This window comes from Poromitra crassiceps (genome assembly GCF_964638095.1).
Source record: "Poromitra crassiceps genome assembly, chromosome: 23".
NCBI lineage: Eukaryota > Metazoa > Chordata > Actinopteri > Beryciformes > Melamphaidae > Poromitra > Poromitra crassiceps.
The window spans coordinates 5,410,506-5,432,310 of record NC_139639.1 but is presented as its reverse complement, the minus strand read 5'-3'; the positions used below and the strand labels follow the sequence as shown (position 1 = coordinate 5,432,310).

The 21,805-nt window shown below is 42.4% G+C and overlaps 2 protein-coding genes across 4 annotated transcripts; both read right to left on the bottom strand.

Annotated features, from left to right (window-relative positions):
* Positions 1-1,092: 1,092 nt before the first annotated feature.
* Positions 1,093-10,439, bottom strand: kdsr (3-ketodihydrosphingosine reductase). 2 transcript variants are annotated; one of them, XM_083659103.1, is made up of 10 exons: positions 10,142-10,439; positions 9,509-9,598; positions 8,645-8,701; positions 8,421-8,486; positions 8,217-8,312; positions 6,629-6,820; positions 6,185-6,268; positions 6,009-6,092; positions 5,768-5,869; positions 1,093-4,757 (listed from the first exon to the last, which is right to left on the bottom strand). In XM_083659103.1, the coding sequence occupies exons 1-10, from the start codon at positions 10,328-10,330 to the stop codon at positions 4,638-4,640; spliced, it is 1,080 nt and encodes a 359-aa protein (XP_083515229.1). In that variant the 5' UTR covers positions 10,331-10,439; the 3' UTR covers positions 1,093-4,637. The 2 variants fall into 2 exon arrangements, with proteins under 2 accessions (XP_083515229.1, XP_083515230.1); XM_083659104.1 differs by lacking the exon at positions 9,509-9,598.
* A 1,863-nt stretch (positions 10,440-12,302) lies between these two features.
* vps4b (vacuolar protein sorting 4 homolog B) lies at positions 12,303-21,434 on the bottom strand. Of its 2 annotated transcripts, XM_083659791.1 has the most exons (13): positions 21,320-21,434; positions 20,324-20,435; positions 19,881-19,981; positions 18,061-18,172; positions 16,485-16,635; positions 16,261-16,322; positions 15,992-16,111; positions 15,680-15,836; positions 15,413-15,561; positions 13,832-13,913; positions 13,118-13,337; positions 12,843-12,983; positions 12,303-12,726 (listed from the first exon to the last, which is right to left on the bottom strand). In XM_083659791.1, the coding sequence occupies exons 1-13, from the start codon at positions 21,338-21,340 to the stop codon at positions 12,625-12,627; spliced, it is 1,530 nt and encodes a 509-aa protein (XP_083515917.1). In that variant the 5' UTR covers positions 21,341-21,434; the 3' UTR covers positions 12,303-12,624. The 2 variants fall into 2 exon arrangements, with proteins under 2 accessions (XP_083515917.1, XP_083515918.1); XM_083659792.1 differs by lacking the exons at positions 19,881-19,981; positions 20,324-20,435; positions 21,320-21,434 and adding an exon at positions 19,373-19,565.
* Positions 21,435-21,805: the final 371 nt, after the last annotated feature.

Here is a 21,805-nt window from a genome sequence, read left to right as displayed (position 1 = left end):
AAAGCTATTGAGTGCAGGACAGTACGCCTCGAACCAATATCAAATGAGAACATCGTCAAAGAGGAGTCATCCATTCTCACTTTCATATCTTGGATTTGAGTAAGGCTTATACAAAAACTAGAACTGACAAAATACACAAAACGGTTGGCATTTGACACTGAAAATCCAGATGAAATGAGCTGGTAAACCACACGGGGGAAAAGCCACGTTAAACTGTGGACAGGTCCATTCTTTTAGCATTTAGCATTAGCGTCATCAGTAGTCTCTTCTTAAGGCTTAGAATGGCTCCCCAAAAGTAGTGCTCAACGGCATAAAGTAGTGCTCAACGGCATTAACAAACTAGTTTTGCGATCAACAGAGCAGTAACACCAAAATAAATCGGAATACAGTAGCTTTCATTGCGTCTACGGAAATGGTCATTTTGGCATTCAAATATTGGTGTATTTCAAAAAATATTCATAGGTTCTGATTTATATGCTTTGTATTAAAGTACATTCTCCCCACATGTGATGGATAAAAGGAAGACTTGCATGAGTTCACATTGTAATTTGCTTCTCTCTCCGTCTAAAAGCAAAATAATATTGGTCAATAAGAGATTTTCCAAGGCTTGAAAGATCTCAGGAGGGAGTTGACACTGTCGTTCAGGAAGGTATAAACTCCCAGCTGTGCATCACAGGGTCAAAACCAGGGGGACAAGGACTAACTCTTCCCCCTGCACAGTGCACACAGATGGTAGTAGTCCCTATACCATTTTGGCCTTCAACGTAACAAATCTCTAGCGCCCTCACTAGGCCTACAGGGACATTGCTTGAACCAGCAAGCAATGGCCCCTCGCCCTGCCCTGACTGACACCACCCCATCAAAACATGGACCGTCCCACTTGGATCCTGACTGGGGGTGGCAGAGTATGTGCACATAAAAACACATTAAACACATAAAAATACATGTACCGCATATACTGTACGCTTCCATACACATCGAACGTAAACAGAGAAACAAAAAAGTGGAGCGAACCAAGTCAAATTCACAGGTGAAAGGTGACATCACCCGTGTACTGGTGTTTTTACAATCCCCCCCCCCCCCCCCCTGACTTCATGGCTTTAACCCATACAAGCTTTCATATGACTTCTCTCAAATACAAAGAAATGAGTTGGGATAATGAGAAAATAATTTGGTCTGTTTTATTCTCGAGACATTAAATTCCAATGTCCAATGGCTTTTCTCTCCCCAGGGGTTGGCTCAGTCACAGCACACATGTACACACATGTACACACACATGTACACACACATGTACACACACATGTACACACACACACACACACACACACACACACACACACACACACACCTAAATACAGCCCTCTATCTACAAATGCTGAAGATTACAGTATAATTTCCTGGAAGCGAATTATGTTTTGGATTTAGAAATATAAGAAATCAAAACAAAAACAACACTCTCATATCACTGAAGGTATTGTTATTATAACACATCTCAGCTTAGCGGATGCACAGAGCGCAAGCAAAACATCCCTCAACGAATATACACAACGCCGAGGGTCACAACAACTGGTGTCGAACACGGAGGTTAGTGAGTCCAAAAGGAAGGTGCTTTGCCTGCAAAGACTTGTGTGACAAAAAAGGTAAGAGAGAAGAGGGAACTTATTTGGTGAAAAAGGTAAACGTTTCATAAGGTGAACATAGCTTGTGTGATGCATGCAACAATATAACAGTGGCCTGTATCACAAAGCTGGATTAACATACCTGGGTTTTCCCTTCGTTATCTGGTTACACTTAACCTTAACTTAACCAGACCGCCGCAATCATGATAAGCGGTCTCATGAAGCTGGTTATCAACTCGCTAAGTGAACCCAGGAGTTTCCAATCTAGATCAGTGCGCGTTCACATAAAAGGGGCGGTGTTTGCTGCATACGACCAATCCACTTGCAGCATGGAGAAGCCGCAGAGAGCAGCGTATTTTTTACGATGGAGGAGCAAACCCTGATATTACAAAAATTCAAAGAATATAAAACAATTATTCAGGCTAAAAGCAACACCGTTGCAGCGGCCAGAAGCCGCGAAGAATGCTGGCAAAAAATCGCAGACTCTGTCAATGCCTAAATTATATTAAATTATTTTAATCTCATCCATTATTTCAGATGCAGGAGTACACTCCTGGGGTGACATTACAGAAACTTCCTAAATTCCAAATCCTATCCTAAATGATTGGTAACCATGGTAATTAGAGTTAGGACTTGATTTAGGAAAACACCCATTACAGAACAACAGTTCCTAAGTCAATATTCTCATCCTAATTTAAAATGGGAAAAGTGTATTACAGAACCGTCCCAACTCCCCAAAATCTTAAAAAAGCTCTCCTAACTTTAAGATGCCAGCTATGCTGTCCTATCTAATTTACGCTATTTTCAACTGGAACAACAGCCATCTTGCATCTCGTTATAATTTATAGCCTATTTATAGCCTACATACCTACGTTATGGCTGTGCTGTTATTACATTTGCAAAACCAACAAAATGTCAACAGGCGCAATTTATTTGCCATAAGGCTCATGCGGGACCCGAATGACGTTTTGCATTTTGATGACAGAACGCTCGTTAATCGATACAGACTGCCCCGGGACATGATACTGCAGCTAGCCGTGGAGCTGAGACCTGTGTTGGAGAGACCGTCTAGGTGACACGGGGCTCTGCCGGTTGTAGTAGGCTACAACTTACAAATGCACTTCGGTTTTTTGCGAGGGAGATTTTCAAACTGAAGTGGCCGACATATCCAAAATATCTCAGCCTGCTATGTCACGTAATTTAACTGAGGTAGCAACAGCCATCAGCAATTTATTTGGCTCCTCGGTACATAGTTTCCAAGGGGGGGAGGATCATAGCGAGTCTCTGCCAGATGCGGCAGAGACGGTTTCTGCTATTTTAGCCCATTCCCTCTCTTTCACCTCCCGCGTGAGGGTGGCTGAAAACTTTCCGAAAAGCACGTCTTTAACCTTTTCTACGGCGGTCACTAAGACCTCCAACTCATCTGCCTTGAAGTTAAATGCCCTTCGTTTTTGGTCCATTGCCCCACAATCTCAAAAATGTTTGACAACAACAACACACATCGTTAACCTACAGATAGCAGGCTACTAGCGCTCCTACTTCCCCGTGAGTTGAGAAGGAGGAGGTGTCTGTTGCTAGTGGTTGCTAGGTAACAGACAGAAAAGTTGATAACCGATGCTGGATGAGTATTTAGGATTTCCTAACAAGACATAAGATAGGATTTAGCAAGATAAGATAGGATTCCTAAAGTTAGTTAGGATTTGCTTCTGTAATACCAAATCAGAAAAAATCCTATCTTAAACTAGTCCTATCCTAACTTAAGACATAAGATAGGGAGTTTCTGTAATGTGTCCCCTGCAGAGGAACTTGCCCTGTCAAATAATGAGGGTTCTCCCATGATGGAGGGTGTGGAGGGAGGAGTAACATCAGACCCTGGTGGAGGTGGCAGCTTACAAAGCACCACATTTGTACATGGTATGTTTCAGTGAGCCACTGTTTCCAATTACAATTATCCATTTACTGTGAAAGTAACATGTACTCTATTTTTTGCACAGTCGATAGTGAGACCCTCACACTAACCCTGCCACCCCCACCCTCAACAATGCTGTCCTCCAGAGAGGTACTAGTTGGCAGATATACTGTAGTCCCTCGGACGAGAATCTGTATCTCTCATACAGTACCTCGTCCAGCAGATCAAAATGATTGATTGTGTCGCGGAAATATTCTCTTCCTCCTGAGAGCTAACCGAGTCTTAACAATTTGCGTGCCGATATCAATGGGATGGTCTAGGTATGGGCAGGCCATTTTCCAAGAGAATTGATTGGTCGGGAGGCGGCCCAGCGATCTCAATCTCGAACATAACTTGCTCTGGACCAGGTTAGCTGTTCAGCATAAGTTACCATGACAACGTACCCCGATAAAAAGTAAACCACATTTGTGAGACTGAAAACCTAGGGTTAACCCTGAAGTTACCTCGCTAAGCTGAAATCCAGCTTCGTGATACAGGCTGCAAATGTTACCATTGTGGTTTTCAGTAGCCCCTGGTGGGAAATAATTTCGGGCCGTATTTTTGGCACAACCAGTTGGACAGGCTATCTATTACTTTTCCTCTCTGCGAGGAAAAACACACAAACAACACTGGGCAAGTGGAGGCAGGGAGACCCAATATCTAAAGTGTCTGTTGTTTACAAGGCCTACTTTTATAACAGGCTGTGGGATGTTTTAGTCTGCCTGTACCCCCTCTTTACAGCAGTAAGGCTGCGCCCACATAAGAAGCAGGGTGCACACGTTAAATCAAAAAGTCACTGGAATGCTCGGAGAGGGGGAGAAACCTCTAAATGGCCGTGACGTCTACGGAGGAGTTACATCGCTCCAGAAGCTAACTGGAAATATCTGCCATTTTCTGTCACCACGTTACGTTGCTATCACATGTCCACACAAACACCTGAGGAGCCCCTCTGTAGGGATGCAGGGTGGAGAGGGAGTTTCAGGGGGGGCTCCAGACAGTGGCTGTGCAGGAGGGGGGGGACAGGGTGTGTGTGTGTGTAGGTGAGGGGGTGCTTCCGTGTCAGTGTGTTGCTACTCCCTCTTGTCGGCTGCTTTCGACTGCTCTCTCTGGATCATGCAGCGACGCACGATGCTGTCGAAGCTCCCCAGGTAGAACAGGGCGATGGTCCGAAACAGTCCCATGGTCACGATCTGTTAGAGCCGGGTGAGATCAGAATCAGAATCAGAATCAGAATCACTTATGCATCACCTACACACATTATCTGACACATACATTCGCTTTTCGCTGACTTTCCAAGGTCTACTCAGAATTGCCATGTTTTTGGATTTGACAGAGTTACTAGAGGTGTGCACACTGCACAGCCAACCTATAGATTTTATATATATTTATTATATATATATATATTAGACCAGGTGCTAGATACAGGAGTCGTGAAAATTGGTTCAGAAAGGATCATCTGACCTTAAAGGAACACTCCGCCCATTTTCAACCAGCTTTGTATCATTAGAACATCAGTAGTATATCAGAAAACTGTAAACGGTTTTGAAGTCATTCATCTAGTTTGACAGTTATTGAGAGTTGATTTGAGTTAATGAGTTATTCATTTGAGTTAGTGTGTGGACCAGTGATGTCACTGGTCCACACTTTAACACTCAATAACTGTCAAATTAAATGACAGACTTCAAAACCGTTTACAGTTTTCTGATATACTACTGATGTTATAATGATACAAAGCTGGTTGAAAATGGGCAGAGTGTTCCTTTCATGTGGAAACATTGTCTGACAAAGACCTTAAGATGGAATCATTGCATTGCATTAAATAAAGTATTAAGAAAGGATCTCTAATGGAGTATCTGGATAATCCTTTTGGATCCATTGTCTTGGAGTAAGACATTGGTGAGACATAATGGAGGCCTAGATACAGTATATATATATTTTGACTTAATCTTGTCAAGTGAATAACTCATGGTGAAATCATTCATTTTACATCTGCTGCTGTATCAACATAAATCAACATCACACATTTCCTCGTTTTAATTTAAAACCAAAATCAAGAGCTGAGCATTTCCAGAAACTTTCCAGGTCTTATTTTACTTCCCCACCACCCCCTGAAATCCACAAACTTTGAGGGGTTTCCAAGGCCCATGGGAACCCTGATAGCAAGAACAGTGTGTGGAATAATCATGACTGGAGGCTGTACCTGCTGCAGGCCTTCTGTGATGGAGGTGACAGGTGACATGCCACAGGTGAGTGCTGACAGCATGTAGCCATCAGGGCCCACAGAGCTGTTAAAGTTCCCCTGCTGTGGGAGAGAAGGGAGAGCAAAAAAATCAGCAAAGCAATTACCCATCTTCCTCAGTGGGAAAAGAATGGATTCACTAATTAAGTCTTTCGAATTGAACAGCCGACGGGGCCGTGGTAGATGGATTGAGTTTCTTTACCACCGCATCCCGAACGACGATTTTGGCCACTTGCTCAGGTTGACAAACCCCAGAGGTCTCCGAGATTAACTGGGTCTCCAGAGGCTAGGACAAAGAAGAATAAAAATGGCTTCATATAGGAAGAAAAATGGGGGAAGGAATTCTGTTCCTTTATTATTTTATGCTGAGGGTGGTACCTTTGTCTTGTTCTCCTCAGCTAGTCCTGGAGTGTCGGTGTCGGGGGGGTAGGCAACCGTCACATAGATATTGTACGGCTTCATCTGGAGGAGCACAGCAACAAGAATCAATGTCGACGTGTACAGAAAAATAATAATTTTGCCTTCAGGATGAGAAAACAATGAAATGCTCGCTAGTGCTCCCTGTGGAGAAAATGGAATGACATGCTGTTTGGAAACTGAGTGAGGCATGGGCCTTTTTCCACAAGCAGCCATCTTGTGTCTTAAAAGGCAGGAAGTAACACAGGGTGCAAGCAAACATTAATAAGGGTTTCCAACTTCCAATCCGTTTAGGTCTTCCAGTGCCCGGTTGTTAATATTTTGCTTGCACCTGCATTACTTCCTGCCTTTTAGACACAAAATGGCTGAGGTGAAAAAGGCCTTAATGACTGGCCCAAATCTCACCTCCATCTGCAGTGACTCTGCTAAGCCACGCAGGGCAAACTTGGATGGAGAGTAGGCGGTGTAGCCAAACAGGCCAATCTGGCCCGCTTGGGAAGAGACAAACATGATACGGCCCATTCTTCTCTCCTTCATGGTAGTTATGACAGCACGCGTTGGGTAAACACTGCCCAGGTAGTTCACTTCCATCAGCCTCTGTTCAACAAGGCCACGCACACACACACACACACACATTATTATCATAGAGACACTGCAGAGCGCATCATCATTCAGAAACCACGCCCAAAACGGGGAGAAACAAAAACTCCCCCCCCCCCCCCCCAATCCTGGCGTTCTCCTATGTCACCTGCATGGTCGCGTGTTGCACACAAAGATCATATATACGGAAGATGAACAACTTACTTCATTGACAGCTAGATCCACATTTTTCTTCTTGCCAATTCTCAATGTTTTGCTCGGGAGTACAAAAAAACTTTAATTGGTGATTTTTTTTTTTTTAGCTCCGTTTAATTCAAGGAAATTGACGTGATGGGCGTGGCCTATTTCATGCAGTGTCTCTATTGTGACTGAGGCTGCAAAAGTGTGGCTACAATATTGTGCAACCTGAATACTGATGCAAAATCCAATGTTCTATCTGCTATGAAAGGCAATCTAGACAAAGCCATTGGATGGGAATTTAACCTCTTATCTCCTTTGCAACACAATCTTCAGACAGACAGCAATCTATCTTCCTGCCTTGGTGCATATTTAATACTTTAAAATACATACATTTTTGAAAGAGCAATGTCTTGGGTGCAAATTTACAATGGTAGGCGTGCAGTGGCCCGGGGGGAGAGTTTCTTGATTCTCTTATCGCTGCTTGATAGCTATCTTACCCATTAGAAGCTAGAAACCTACTGTACGACACTTGAATGAGCAATAAGAAGAGAGGCACAATCAAGTTATAAAATGAACTCCTATTAAGACACGTAATAGTTAGCACACTGGTGTAATCTGAGCTGTGAATTATGTTTCCTTCAACTTTTGGGGGGAATTGTTGAGAGCCACTTTTGATAAGCCAGGGTCTTTTGTTACATTCTCATGTGTCAATTAGACAGGATATGATGTCACTATCTCTTCTGCCATAATCCAAGGGGAGCATTCATATAGAGATGAATAGAATTATATTCTACCATTCAAATGACCAATGTTCCCATAAATGAGTGTTCGTGGGGCTGTGGGTAATAATCTATACAATGTTTATATCCTTTGTGTATGATTGTTTGTGTTGCTCCATGATTGATTGATTGATTGACTGATTGACCAATTATGATTTTATGATATCCTTGTTTATGTTTACTGTATATTTGACTGCCTTTTACTGTACTTTGCTTTTAACAGGTGCTTTTAATAACATCTAGGGAGGGGCATTGCAAATTAGCCTCGTCAAATGTGATGTTATGCATCTGTCTGTCCCTTTATAAATAAATGAAATGAGTACAATAGAAAAACATCTGTCAGAAATCTCCAGCACCGTAAGACAGGCATCAACGTTCACCAGCTAACCTAAATCTAGTTTTCAGGCTGAGTGGGAGTAGGCCGAGTGACTTACTCTAAAGCGATCCACCTCCACTTCGTCAAACTTTGCAGAAATGGACATTCCAGCACAGTTGACCAGCATATCAACAGGCCCCAGCTTCTCTTGAGCCTGCATGACGAGGAAGGAAAAAAAAACCCACATGGCAATTACCTTAATTCAGTGCTGAATAATTAAAAGAACGGGAGATGGTCCACGGTGCCAAGTGGGTAAGATTACCTGTTTGATCACACTCTCCACCTGACCATAATCCCGGGAAACGTCCACTGATATGCAGAGCACCACCTGAGGGCGGGAGATTGCACAAAGACAAAGTCTTATGAAATTGGATTCAAAATGGCATCGGCTGTTGTGCACAGGAAGCAACACAGTCATGTTAGGTGCTTCAAAACAGTGCCTGAACGCACAGCCATGTACTGAAATACACAGAGAATCCCCCATACCTGCTTGTCATTTATGGCACATTTCTCCACCTCTTTCTTTGCTTGAAGCAATTTAGTCTGAGGGGGAAAAAACATCATGCATGTTACATGTATGACACAAAGCTGTGCATGCAGTAATGAACATATAATAATAATGACGACAACGACGACGATCATCATCATCATCATCATCATCTAGTAGAATTGTATTGATCCAAAACCAATTGACGTTGCTTTGTAGATTTTTTTTTAAACTCCTGAATAAACTGAAAATGGTATTTTTTATTCTACCTCTAACCCCGATTTTTTTAATTTTAATTCAGCAACAGGAACAAGACTCCAACAATTACAGAATCGGTGATACGCAACCTTGCCGTGCTCAGGAGCCACATTGATGACCAAAATAAATCAATCTTTGCAAGAGCCACAATCCAAAAAAAGTCCCTCTCCTCCTTTTATTTTTTATTAGATTTGTATTTATTTATTTATTTGTAGGACTTAAAAGAGCCACAACTAGACATAAAGGAGCCGCATGTGGCTCTAGAGCCTCGGGTTGAGTATCACTGCTAGATTATTTGTTCCACTAATATATTCAATGAGCTTGTCAGCGAAGGAGCCTAACATTCAGATAACTGGAGCTCTACTGTATAAATAGATATTCGGTGTAAACACAAAGTGAATTAAATGTTGCACCACAATGGCGCACCTCATTCATCTGACAGGGAGTAAATGAAGTTTTGGATTTGGTTGACCATGTTTGGAGAGAAAACACAAACGACAAATGAACAAAAACGAGTTGGCCATAGCAACAAACAGGTTAGGAGGGCTAGGATAGACATCGGAAATGAATGAATGGTTCAAAGTCATTGTGTGGTTTCTGCTGACCTCATCTCGTGCTACCAACGTGATGAACGCTCCATGCTTGTAGCACTCCATTGCGATGCACTTCCCAATCCCACTTGATCCCCCTGTCACCTGAAGATTGAGAGGGTGAGCCGGACAGAGGTCAAGAGGTCAAATACAAGGTTCTGGTGGTGAGCAGATGAGTTTAGGACGGCAACCAAGCTACAAAAGGCAAGGCAAACTTTATTTAGAGCATGTGTCATACACAAGACAAATACAATGTGCTCACGAATGTGCATTAGTCGTGTTGACACTTTCATTTGGAAAAAATAAATAAAGTGCAGTTGTGCAACAGAATCTCTGTTATGTAATGGTAATTACCTGTCTGCAAAGTGAAATAAGAAAAACAACTTTATTTTGGAATTAAATGTAAGGTAGGCTAATTAATTAATTGTGTGGGCGTGTCAGAAGGATGACATTTGACAGGTGACGTCGCACAGGAAAAACATTGCCAATATTATACGTATAACGTTAAAAGGAAAACTAACGTTGCTGGTTTTAAAGTGCTCATACACAGGAGGTATAAACAACGGTATTTTAAAAGAGTGGACTGAAGTAGCTAAGCTATATGTTAGCTAGCTAAGTTGAACTATTTGGTTTTTCTGGTACACTTACCACGACGTGGGCCCCATTCAGTTTCAGAGGTTTTGGGCTAATGAGAGGCGATATCATGTATAACAGCAACACGAAGGCAACGATGAATGCAGCGACTACAAGCAGCATAATGAATGGCAAGAGAAGCCACCAGGAATTGATAAAAAGCCAATCCGTGATCGTTGGACTCAATCCTTCTTCAGAGGACATGGGTGAATCTGGCAGTCAGTTAGCTTGCTGGCTAACTAGCAGGTTAGCTTCTGTGGGCGAATAACGGATACAAGGAGAGGCAGGCGGCCGCCGTGAAAGGGGTGGTGAAATAGAAAGATCGGAGGAGGAGTTTTCCCAGTATTTGGCAGCGAGTCAAAGAGGTCTACGGCTAAGATAAATTTCCGTGATGGACCTTGGCTCTCTACGACAAAGCAAGCGCACTCTGCATAAAACCAAAACAAATCGAACTGTGCACTTTGAACGAATGAATGTTACGCCGCCGCAGTAGGTACTTGTAGTTTTCTAGCCTACAAATTATCTGGGATCATACGAGGGCATGTTTACAAATGGACATCAATCCCCACAATGCAGCGCTTCGCTTCCCGGTTTTGTTTTTCTTACCCACCCACCCAACCAGCAGCAGGCGAGGTTTGGCTGGGATGGTCTCCGTGGCCGAGTGGTTAGCGTGCTCGACTTTAATGGCAGTGGGACCGTAATATCTGGGTTCGATTCCCCCCTACAGCTGTAGGGAGGCTGCAGGGGGAGGTAGCTAGACTACTACAACCTGGGTATATATATATAGAGCACGCTGGCCCTTGGTCATTGAGATTGTCCCTTTAAACTAGTCTTTTAGACTTTGAAACCCTTACAAATCACAATCATTCTAGCACATTCTAAATTTCTAATGCAAGTGTTATTTAAGTCGATAAGACCATAAGACCAACAGCTTCTCGTGACGCATAACTTTTATTTACATTTTATGGAAAAGAAAAACAAAAAATCAGATGTAGTTGGCTATATCTAGACATTTACAGTAACATGAGTGATGTTCCCTACCAAAACTTGAGACTTATATTTTGAACACCTGAAGAGCAAAGAGTACAGCTGTATACAATCTCTACAAGGAGTTTACATGAAATGTGCAAGTTATAGATTTTTTTTTAGTTAACGGTGTCACAGCACCCAATATATATATATATATATATAGCGCAATATGACCAATTTAGAAATAACCCAAAAGAAAAATAATCTTGCAACTTTTCTAGAAGGCACATGGTGCACATTGCCACTTATGGCTACATTATGGTTGATGCTTGGAGCGGCATTCCAATGAAGTCAAAGTGTACACGATAATGAGCTCTCCACCTGAGCCACCAGTGTCCAATTTCAACACCTCAGCCTTGGTTCTTCAAAACCCACACTGTGGCTTTATCTTACCAAGACTTAGTTTTTTTTTTGTTGTTTTTCAGTTTGCACGAGGAGAATCAGCAATACCTTACACAGGCACACATAATGGAAAGATATAGGTTTGTGGAAAGTCTTAATGAGCTGATGAACAAAGCAATTTCAAAACAATTTTGAGTCCTCCATGATAAAATAATGCACCTTTGGTGATCCATTCTAATAGCCTTTTTTGGAATCCAAATGACAGTAAACAAACATGACTGCTATTTGTTAGGAAACTGGATGGAAAAACAATTCAAAATTGTCCCAATGCAACTCTCATCCTGAGTATGTTTGTCTCTCAAGACCCCATCACGTCCACCACCCTGTGACGACAAAGGCCTACATTTCACCACTAAAAATCATAAGAACTCATGAAAGAGCAATGTCATGCACTGTTCATTTCACTCTCCCCAAGAGTGATACAATTCCACAAAATATTTACTATAAAATTATTTTTATCTTATGGATACAAGATAAGAGCAATATAGGCGTAATTTCCTACAGTCTAGTGAGATGTACGCTGACTGACGGAAGTTGGCCAGACGGGAAATTATAGTTCCGATAATAGGTGAGTTATGGATACGTGGGCTAGTAACTTGAAATAAATTAATCCAAATTTGCATATATCTCTTGATTTCATTAGACTGACTCATTAGCAGTAATGTTGTGTATGTAGTCAGATTTTCCCTAAGTTGCTGAGGCATCCTGCTCAGCAAGACCTTAAGTTTTAGTGCATACCCTTAAGTAACCAAAAGAACACTCTTTAATTTACAAGTAGTTATCAAGAAAATAAATGCTGCAGATCAAAAGTATTGAATCCTCTTTAGATAACGGAGGCCATCAAACAACACAATGTCTTCCATTCCTTGTGTGGCGGCCTTGCGATTGGCTTAAGAGAGCAATCATGTGGACCAATTATGATGCACCACTAGAACTGGTCTGGCGAAAGGTTATGGTGAGGGAGAGAGGGAGGGAGGGAGAGAGACAGACATATAGAGAGAGAGAGAGAGAGAACACTTCACAATCAACTCCTTTGCTTTGGTTTGACTTGGCTCAAACATCCCCTCTTAGCCTTCCTGTCCAAAGTCATCTGTGAATTTTTTCAGTTTGTCCAGATCTTGATCATTGACTGTTGGCTTTGTGCTGGTTAGAGACCTCAGCATGTCAGACTGAAAGAAAGAGGGGGAAATGAAAATACAAGAAGTTCAACAGTGTTTTTTTTTTTTATATACATTTAGATATATTACCAGTGGAATGAGGGAATAGTATTTATTAGTACCCTTACCATGCAAACAACAGGTTCCAATAGCTTTTCCCCAGGAACTTCCATCCATGTCATTTCAATAGCGTTGGGATCCCCAGGTGAGCAAGGGGACAAGAGGTCATCTAGAAGAACATTGGGGTCGTCTCTCGATGGTCCTCGTACCTTACAGATCACAGTTAAATTAAACATAGGAAGGAAAGCAGGAAACACAAGTGACGTAACGGAGTCAGCGACTCTGTGTTGCACTGAAGCATGATGAGATCGTGACATGCTGATGTGTGTTTTTGGGCACGTACCCGTTTGAAGTGGGTCGCCGACTGGACCTTTCGGACGGGTTGCATCAGCGCGTCTCTGACAATGACGCTGATGTCTGCCCCGGAGTATCCCTGGGTCTTCTTGCCCAGAGTGACAAAGTCCGATTCGGCGAGACTGGTGGGGGTGGAGCCCAGGTGGAGCTTGAACATGAAGGTGCGGGCGTGCTCCTCGGGCAGCGGGATGTAGATCCTCTTCTCAAATCTGATGTGGTGATATGGGTGTAGAGTGAGTAGGGATGTAACGATAACCGGTTTGAATGATAACCATGATAAAATTCCTTACGATAACCGTACCATTCAATATTTTCATTATCATTAAAACCGTGGTACCGTGATTACGGTGTTAACATGATTACAGTGCTTTGAAAAACATGGTAAATACTGTCCATCATCAATCAAAGTTGGCAACCGTCTCCCAGATGCAAACGCGCAGCCTTGGAGAAATGATTTCAGTGAGTGTATCAATCCTTTTTGGGTCTGATTTTTCAATATAAAACTTGGTGAAATGATTTCTGTGAGTGTATTAGTACTTTTTGAACATTTGAACAAACCGTGATAATACTGATAACCGTCATAATTTTGGTCACTATAATCGTGATGTGAAATTTTTATATCGTTCCATCTCTAAGAGTGAGCACAGAACAAATCATGGCATTGGTTACTAGCGATTTTGCCAAATAACGACAACTACAGTACCTTCTTCTGATGGCAGAGTCCAGAGTCCACGGGATGTTCGTTGCCCCGAGTACCAGCACTCCCTCATTGTCATTCCCCACTCCTGCAGAACAACACCGTCAGAGAAAGAGAAGCTCATTTAAACAGTACAACAAGTAAACAGCATTGCATGCACATGGTACTTTGCCAGAAAATCAGTGTTGAAACCAAAGATGGAGACATGTTCAGTGTTGTCAGATGCTTGCAGTCTACTCAATGCTTTCTCGTTTGTCAAGTGTACTTTGTTGGTTAGTATATAATGAAGAGTGATGGGGGAAATAGGAGAAAGAAATACAATATAGGTTCAGCTGAACTCAAACCTGCAGCGGGGGTCTGTAGCCTATACAATATGAATCCCATTACATAAGGACAACGCAAGCATACAGTGTTCCTTTATATTACTCCAATGAAGAGGGGTTAATTTGCGTCGTTTCCTCTATAATTATTTGCTTTCTCTTGGTGCAAACAACACTTTGAATGTTAGGCAAGTCAACAGAATTAGTAAAGTGACATTTCTTTTTAACTGAAGAATGATGCTAGACTTACTAACCAGTGTGATATGATTAACTGTTAAATTGCAGACACTGATGTTAGCACTATGAGAGAGGGCCTCGAGGAAGTTGAGAGCGAAGGGGCGGAGTTGTGCGAGTCTCCATCTGCTGACCTACTCTGAAAAGGAGACACTCATCATCTCAATGTTCTGCCAACCGTTGGGCTTCCATAAAGAGTGTGACCTGACAAAAAATACTCAGACCAACCGCTTGTTTATTCCCAGCCACAAACCCTAACCCAGATGTGAGAGAGAGCCAGAGGCTAAATCTTTTAAGGTTGCCCTGCAGCACTAACGCACAGCCAGAGAAAAGGCAGCTCTGACTCTGTGCAGCTCCTGCACCTACTGTGTTTGTATGGCAATAACAGGGCTCATACACCTTTCCCAAGGTCTAATTCAAGCATTTTCCAGGTGCATTTTCAAGCCTTTCCAGCGCCTTACAGCTGTGGCAAAATACATACCTATATACATACTCAAAATGATTATTTCACTTTATCTACAAATCGTACTATTCAGTCAGACAGTGCTTTATTATGAAAGTAATGCAATTACAATTTCAAGCACTTTTCAAACCTTGATTCAAGTGTTAATTCAAGTGTTTTCAAGGATTTCCAGCACTGGTGGGAACCCTGAATACATTTCTCTATCCCACGCAATGTAAGCGAAACAAATCCAGAGCAAATTTACATAAATGTACATTAACATTTACATAAATAGTTAATTGGCTTGATTGGCATAATACACTGTTAACTTAAATTGCCATTTTAGACCACACAGGCTGCTCTCTCATTCCCACAGAATGCAACAGAATACTGGCTTTTCCCATAAAGGATGAATACATAAATCACAACCCTTGAGTTATGTTTTAACACTGAGAGCTGCAGAAACTGTCAAACAGACCATCATCATCCTTTTTATTTGATCCCTCTCCGATCAGGTATGTGATATTAGGTCTGGGTTATCAATCTCCAGTAAATCACAAACATGTTCTTGTCTTTTCTTATCAGACTCACCCTGCATCTGAACCAGGAACTCGGTCTTGATGCGACGAGCAGCCTCGCTCTCGTTCTCACTTCTTGAGCCACACAGGGAGTCGATCTCGTCAATGAAGATGATGGAAGGCTTGTTGTCCCTCGCGAGGCTGAAAAGATTCTTCACCAACCTGGAAGGAGAAGGAGAACGGAAGCCTTCATGAAATTCAGTTGCAGCGTGCTGCTGGCGAGACCCACGTTTCTATACACAGCCCGCGCCTTCTGCGGATTGCTAATAACATTGCTCACTTTTCACTCTCTCCCAGCCATTTGGAGACGAGGTCAGAGGACGAGATGGAGAAGAAGGTTGAGTTGTTGGCCTCCGTGGCGACAGCTTTGGCCAGATAGGACTTTCCTGTACCTGGTGGTCCAAAGAGCAGGATCCCTCTCCATGGTGTTCGCTTTCCTATCAAGAAGAGCACAAGAGATGATTTTCCTCAGTGATGGATTATTAATGCCACAGACGGACACAGCCCTTGCACACAACAGATGTTTAGTTTGACTTCACAGGTAACTCTTGAGTTGAACTTCCTATCTCAGCCTGTGATGTGATGGAAGTACCTGTGAAGAGGTGTGGGAATTTGATTGGAAGAATAACAGCTTCTTTCAGGGCTTCCTTTGCTCCCTCCAAACCAGCAACGTCATTCCATTTGATGTTTGGTTTCTCCATAACAATCGCACCTGGAGAAAGAATATCACATGACGCAGATATCCAAATTATGCTTAAAATGATGACATGTCATAAATCAAATACTGCGTCGAGGTCATATCAAAACACTAAAATGGCCACAGCAGGTCTAATTCCACAGAGGGTATATAACATTACTAACTTGAGAGCTGATTCTGGAACTTCTTTTTGTCCGGATCATCGCCTTCATCGCCACTTTCATTCCTGAATGCACAAATATAAAATCATAGCAAAAACATGATTTGTCTCTGCTTCGAGGGAGATGTTTAAGTTAATGCCAAGTTAAATAAAAACGAATTGTTCAGATTACAGTAGGCTCTCGATGACAAAACGTGAACCCATAGGCAGCCCCACCCTGAAACACACCCTTTGTCGTCAGCATGTGACTCTTTGACCGGCTTGGCAGGAGGAGCTTTCTCTTTCTTCTTCAGATACTCTTTCAGCTTCTCTGCTCTGTCCAGATATTCAGCACACTTTGCCCGGATGCTCGCCTTAGCTTTGTCACCCTGGGCTTCATCTGTCAGGAATGAGAGAAAAGAAACAGTACAGTCGTCTTGTTATAACAGAGGAGTCAGGGTTTTTAGAAGCCCATTATGTTGTGCACCGGTAAGACCTTTCTTAGTTAATTCAGGAAGTTTTCAGGCTTGTTTTTTTTTGTTCTTGAGAAATAGACACTGCACAACAGTAGTAGGAATATGAAATGGCTTGTTCTTAAGACTGCATACAAGCATTTTTCAGAAGATATTTAACTACTGCTATGACGTGTATGGAATGGTTTGCATACCATTTTGAGAGAAGTGAAGGCTGAAGCCACTTTTAATTATTATGATACAGGATCTATCAGAAGACCATCCATTAGACCCACAATAGGCTACCAATGTCAGAATGATAGGAGTATGACAAACTAACTAACCAAGGAACAAAAGAGGAAACAAAACCCTAAAATCCTATGTATGTATGTATGTTATGTATGTATGTATTAGGGTTGTGCGATGTCACCAAAATACCCATCGTGATTGTTTTACAGTGAAACATCGTTTTGGACGATGGCATCGTCATTAATGGGTGGGGGTGGGGGTGGGGGGGAATAATTAATTATTTATTAAGTCGCTGCGTTGCTGTAATGCCATTTGGCTAGCCGCTGCAATGCGTTCACGTTAACAACAGGACAGCTCTACATGATACCAGCAGGCTTGAATAGGCTATTAGCCTCTGCTCTGTGCTACAGCACAGAGCCAGGCGACTGAAGTGGGCACAGTGGCTGTCACTACCAGCAATTTGAACGGCGCAAAACAAATAATGTTAACGTTACAGATCCTCACCAACAACGTGTGTGTGTTGAATTTAACTAGCTGGCAGAAAACTGACTGAATTACTGGCTGATATAACGTTAGATTCGCGTGGGCTTTTGAACCTAATGTAATGAGAGAGAGTTTAGGAGAAATGGCTAGAGAAACGCAGCTGCTGTATCTATGGAGCGACTCCAACTTTCACTTTGGAAACAGGCGAGTTAAATTCACAGGTGAAGACTTGTACTCACTTTGGGTTGAAAACAGGAAAGAAGGTGAAGTTTCTTTTTTGTCTTAAAACGTTTTCACAACAACACAGCCGACTTCTCACGCGCAGGGGACGCCCCGGAGACAGTAAACAAGCGCACCCAGTTCATAGAAGCAGTGGAGTGGAGGAGGGGGAGGAAGAGGGGGAGGGGAGACTTCCCTGAACTGAACTGGGTGCGCTTGTTGAATGCCGCCGGCGCGTCACGGTACGTGGACTTGGCCTTTTATTATTAAAACGGCACAATTTTAATTGGAAGAGATAATTAATTACGATGATCCGATGTAGAAGGCTCAGAGGTCGATGGGGGGTCGGTCCATCACGATGGTCGATGCCATCGTCCATCGTGCCAACCCTAGTATGTACTGTATGTATGTATGTATCTTACATTTCACCACGTGTAAGAAGTACTGAACAGCATGCTGGTACAGTCGTAGAGCTTCTTCATAGTTCTGAGCTTTATCCTCCTGTGCTGCCTTGCCGGCAAGATCGATGGCTTTCTAAAAGAAAAAGAAAAAGAGAAAAGGAAAAAAGGGGAACAATGTCAGAGCTGCAATGCTGGAAATCATATTAGGTAACAACTTCCAGAGAGAGAGGCAATGGCCAACTATGAGAGAAGCTTAATCACTGGCGCTCATTTGTGGTAATGGCACAGCAGACATCAGACAATCAGAATGACACAGACACAAAATAACAAAGCTTTTAGTATGAGCAAGAGGGCACTGATAAACATAACAAAGTAACTAAAATAATTCTTATAGACTGATGCTTATCAGATTTCAGTAAAGATCCGATTTACACCTGTGTGATATTACACACTGAAGTTCGCACCTGCTTGTGATTTATATCTGACTGAATGCAAAGGACTGTTTCGCTTCCGTATAGCTGAAGTGAAAATTGTCACGTTTGGCTGAGTGGCTACTATGTCATGTTTGAGGCCACGGCCACACTGATTTGTTGCATCTGTCTGTCTCCGTTCATTTCAATTCACATGTTGACAGCTGTCTGTTGTCCGGCCAGCGCTGATGACGCGTGCGTCTTAAAAATAGCATTGACGTTCCAAAACACCCCAAGTGACAGAAATCTATCCGTGACTGAGTGGCACTATCTGTAGTGTACAGAATATAGCTAATGTTAGCCCATTGGAGTGGATGCCTTGGAGGCTAAATAAAACCAGTAACGTTAATCTTATTAACGCAAGCTAGCTTGTTGGGTAAATAGTTAACTAGCGTCAATAGTTTGATGACTTTTAGTTAACGCTATGACAGCTCGCCTCACGCTATATCTGGCAATGTCTCGCCACACAAACACGTTTTTAATCACATCAGGAAACACGCTCTATATTTATAGCTTGCTTTGATCCAATAGGACCTCACATTGGACGGGGCCATATTTGGGTTGGTCTTTTAACGTTGTCGTTTGTAAATAATGAATCGCTAATCACTGCCGAACTAACCTAGCTTAGCTAGCCAAGCTAAATTAACTGCTAACGGAACCCTCCATGCAAAACATGCACACAATAGCTAACGTTAGCGCAAACCAGCAACAGTAGCCCAAATTTCAGTCGTAAACAACCTGTATGTGTTCATTTTAGCTCATCGTGACGTTAGATCTATAACGTTAGCTAGCGTTCGCTTTGTACGTTAGCTGATTAGCTAATGTAGCTAACGTTAGCGCTGGGTTTAGCTCCTCCAACTTACCTGTAAATTGTTGTTGGCAGCCATAAGGGCTGGTCACTTGTCCAATAATCGTAACGAATATAAAACAGCGGTAACTAAACAACTTATAGATACTATGTTTAGGATTGTAAACCTAGAGGTCGATGGTTCACTTGATAATCAAGCTTAGGTGGCTTGTTTTGCTCGTTGGCCGAGGAGGAAACTTCCGCATTGAAAAGTCGACACTCGCGTGAACGGAATGTCATTACGTCAAGACGCACCCTCTGTCCGTCTGTCTGTCTGTCTGTCTGTCTGTCTGTCTGTCTGTCTGTCCGTCTGTCTGTCTGTCTGTCTGTCCGTCCGTCTGTCCATCTGTCTGTCTGTCTCTGCACGGTCCAGGTGAGTGCTGTTTTGGCTTTCAGGTAATTCTTTTTAAGTTATTTTTAGATTAAAATGTGTTTATGTGGGTCACATTCATTGTATCAACTGCACATCCATGATAACAGGCCTGTGTTTCGAGAAATATTGTGTATTTAATTTCTGTAGCAACCTCTTTATTCACTAGGTACTCCTGTAGTTCTTCCACTCTGTCCAGGTACTGTTTACATTTATCCTTGATCTTCTGGTTGCCATCTTTACCCTGGGGTTCACCTGATGGGGAGGGATAGAAATTTCTGTAATATTCTGCAATGCTATTGTTGTTGTAACATACATTTCCAGACCACAAATTAAAAGAAAGGGTTATGCCACAATTTAAACTTGGCACACACAGAGAGACACATAAGCAGTGTTTTTGACATAGTCATGAGTAAATCCCCTTGTGGATGCTAAATTATCTACCAATCAGTGACAGTCATATTATTAAGTCTGTAGGAGATGGACACGTGACAACCGACTGCATGGTTGACCTGACATATGTCAATTTATAGGTGTGGTCTTGTATGACAGTAGATCCATCGTAGCTATGTCTTCTCCAGGCATGGTATAACGTACGTTTCATAATGTGCAGAAAGTACTTGACAGCATGTTGGTAGGAGCGGATAGCCTCCTCGTAGTTCCCAGCCTGGTCCTCTTGTGAGGCCTTCTGTGCTACGGCTATAGCTTTCTGAAAGAGCAGGAAGTCAATTAACATTTCAGTCATGTAGTCATTCATGAAATTCATCTGGTAAGGGGTCGCCTCATACATAGGAACCTCAACTGAATGTTGCAATATTGTTCCCTATATTGTCATTCTGCACTGGTGTTGTCATTCTGCACCACAGGCAAAGAAAAATAAACACTTCTGGTAAAACAAAATCAAAACTATGAAGCTATTATAGATCAGTTTTATTGTTTAGAACAGTGGTTCTCAATGGGGGGTCCGTGGACCGCCAGGGGGCTATTAGAGCAGTAGTTCTAAGGGGGATCCTTGAGAGGGTTCCAGGGGGTCCCCAGCAAAAATGTGAATAATTTATTTTATATCCAATGGGGGCCGGGGGCTCTAATTCGGACTAAATTATGGGTCCTTGATATGAAAAAGTTTGCTTTATAATTGGGAGGCTATTATATAAGCAACTAAAATATTCTCAATTTACTAACCTCACAAATAAGGACTCTGTTTGCTTGAACTGTATTACTAATCAGTGAGCTACTTTCCCTACAGTCGAGGAATTAATTGTGAATGAATCATATTCACAGACTGCAGCTGAATCTGTGGACTTGATGTGAAGCACAATTTTATAGAGAGATGCAACAATGCAGAGTAGAAATATGCACAAGAAGAAGAAATATCAGGGAGGTTGCATTAAGCACTCAACTTTGAGACGTTGAAGAATATTGCTGTACCCAAGCAAAAATGAAACCTGTCTAACTAGACGCGGTGCACACTGGATTTATTGTCTTGAGCAGTGAGCACGCAGTTATTACACTCTATGTTGAAACACAATAAACAATCTTCCAAAATGATGGTCATCAACCTTGAAGTTCAGCTGGGACAGCAGAAGTTGGTACCTGTAGATTTGTGGGCTCCATGTGAAGTCCTGAGAGAAGCTCACAGCCAGTTCAGCCCAGTCAGACCGTCGCTAGTCCTGTTTCGTTTACCCACACAGCCAGTTCCTGGTTGCTTATCGCTCCCTCAGTGACACAGGCGTGCGTCCCAGAGACCAGCCCACTCTGAGGAATGGTAACAATGCTGCTCAACACAGTGACAGCCCTCCTGCCTCTGAGTCACCATGCCCAATTTCAAGTAACAAAGAAGTTACTAAGAGAAAAAGCTATGACTTCATCTCTTATTGATTGTGCTTTTAAAATTAGGCAAATAAGTTATGTCAACAACATGTTTCAAAAGACGTTTTGCTTTGTGAATCTTTTACGGGCAACATAAATCAACAATAGGACACAAAACCCCTTGTTGCTCTAGTTGCAACTCAATATGGGTGCTCTTGTTACAGTACATCAAGCAAAGAGACACCAAAGTGTGTCTGTCTGTGTCTGTGT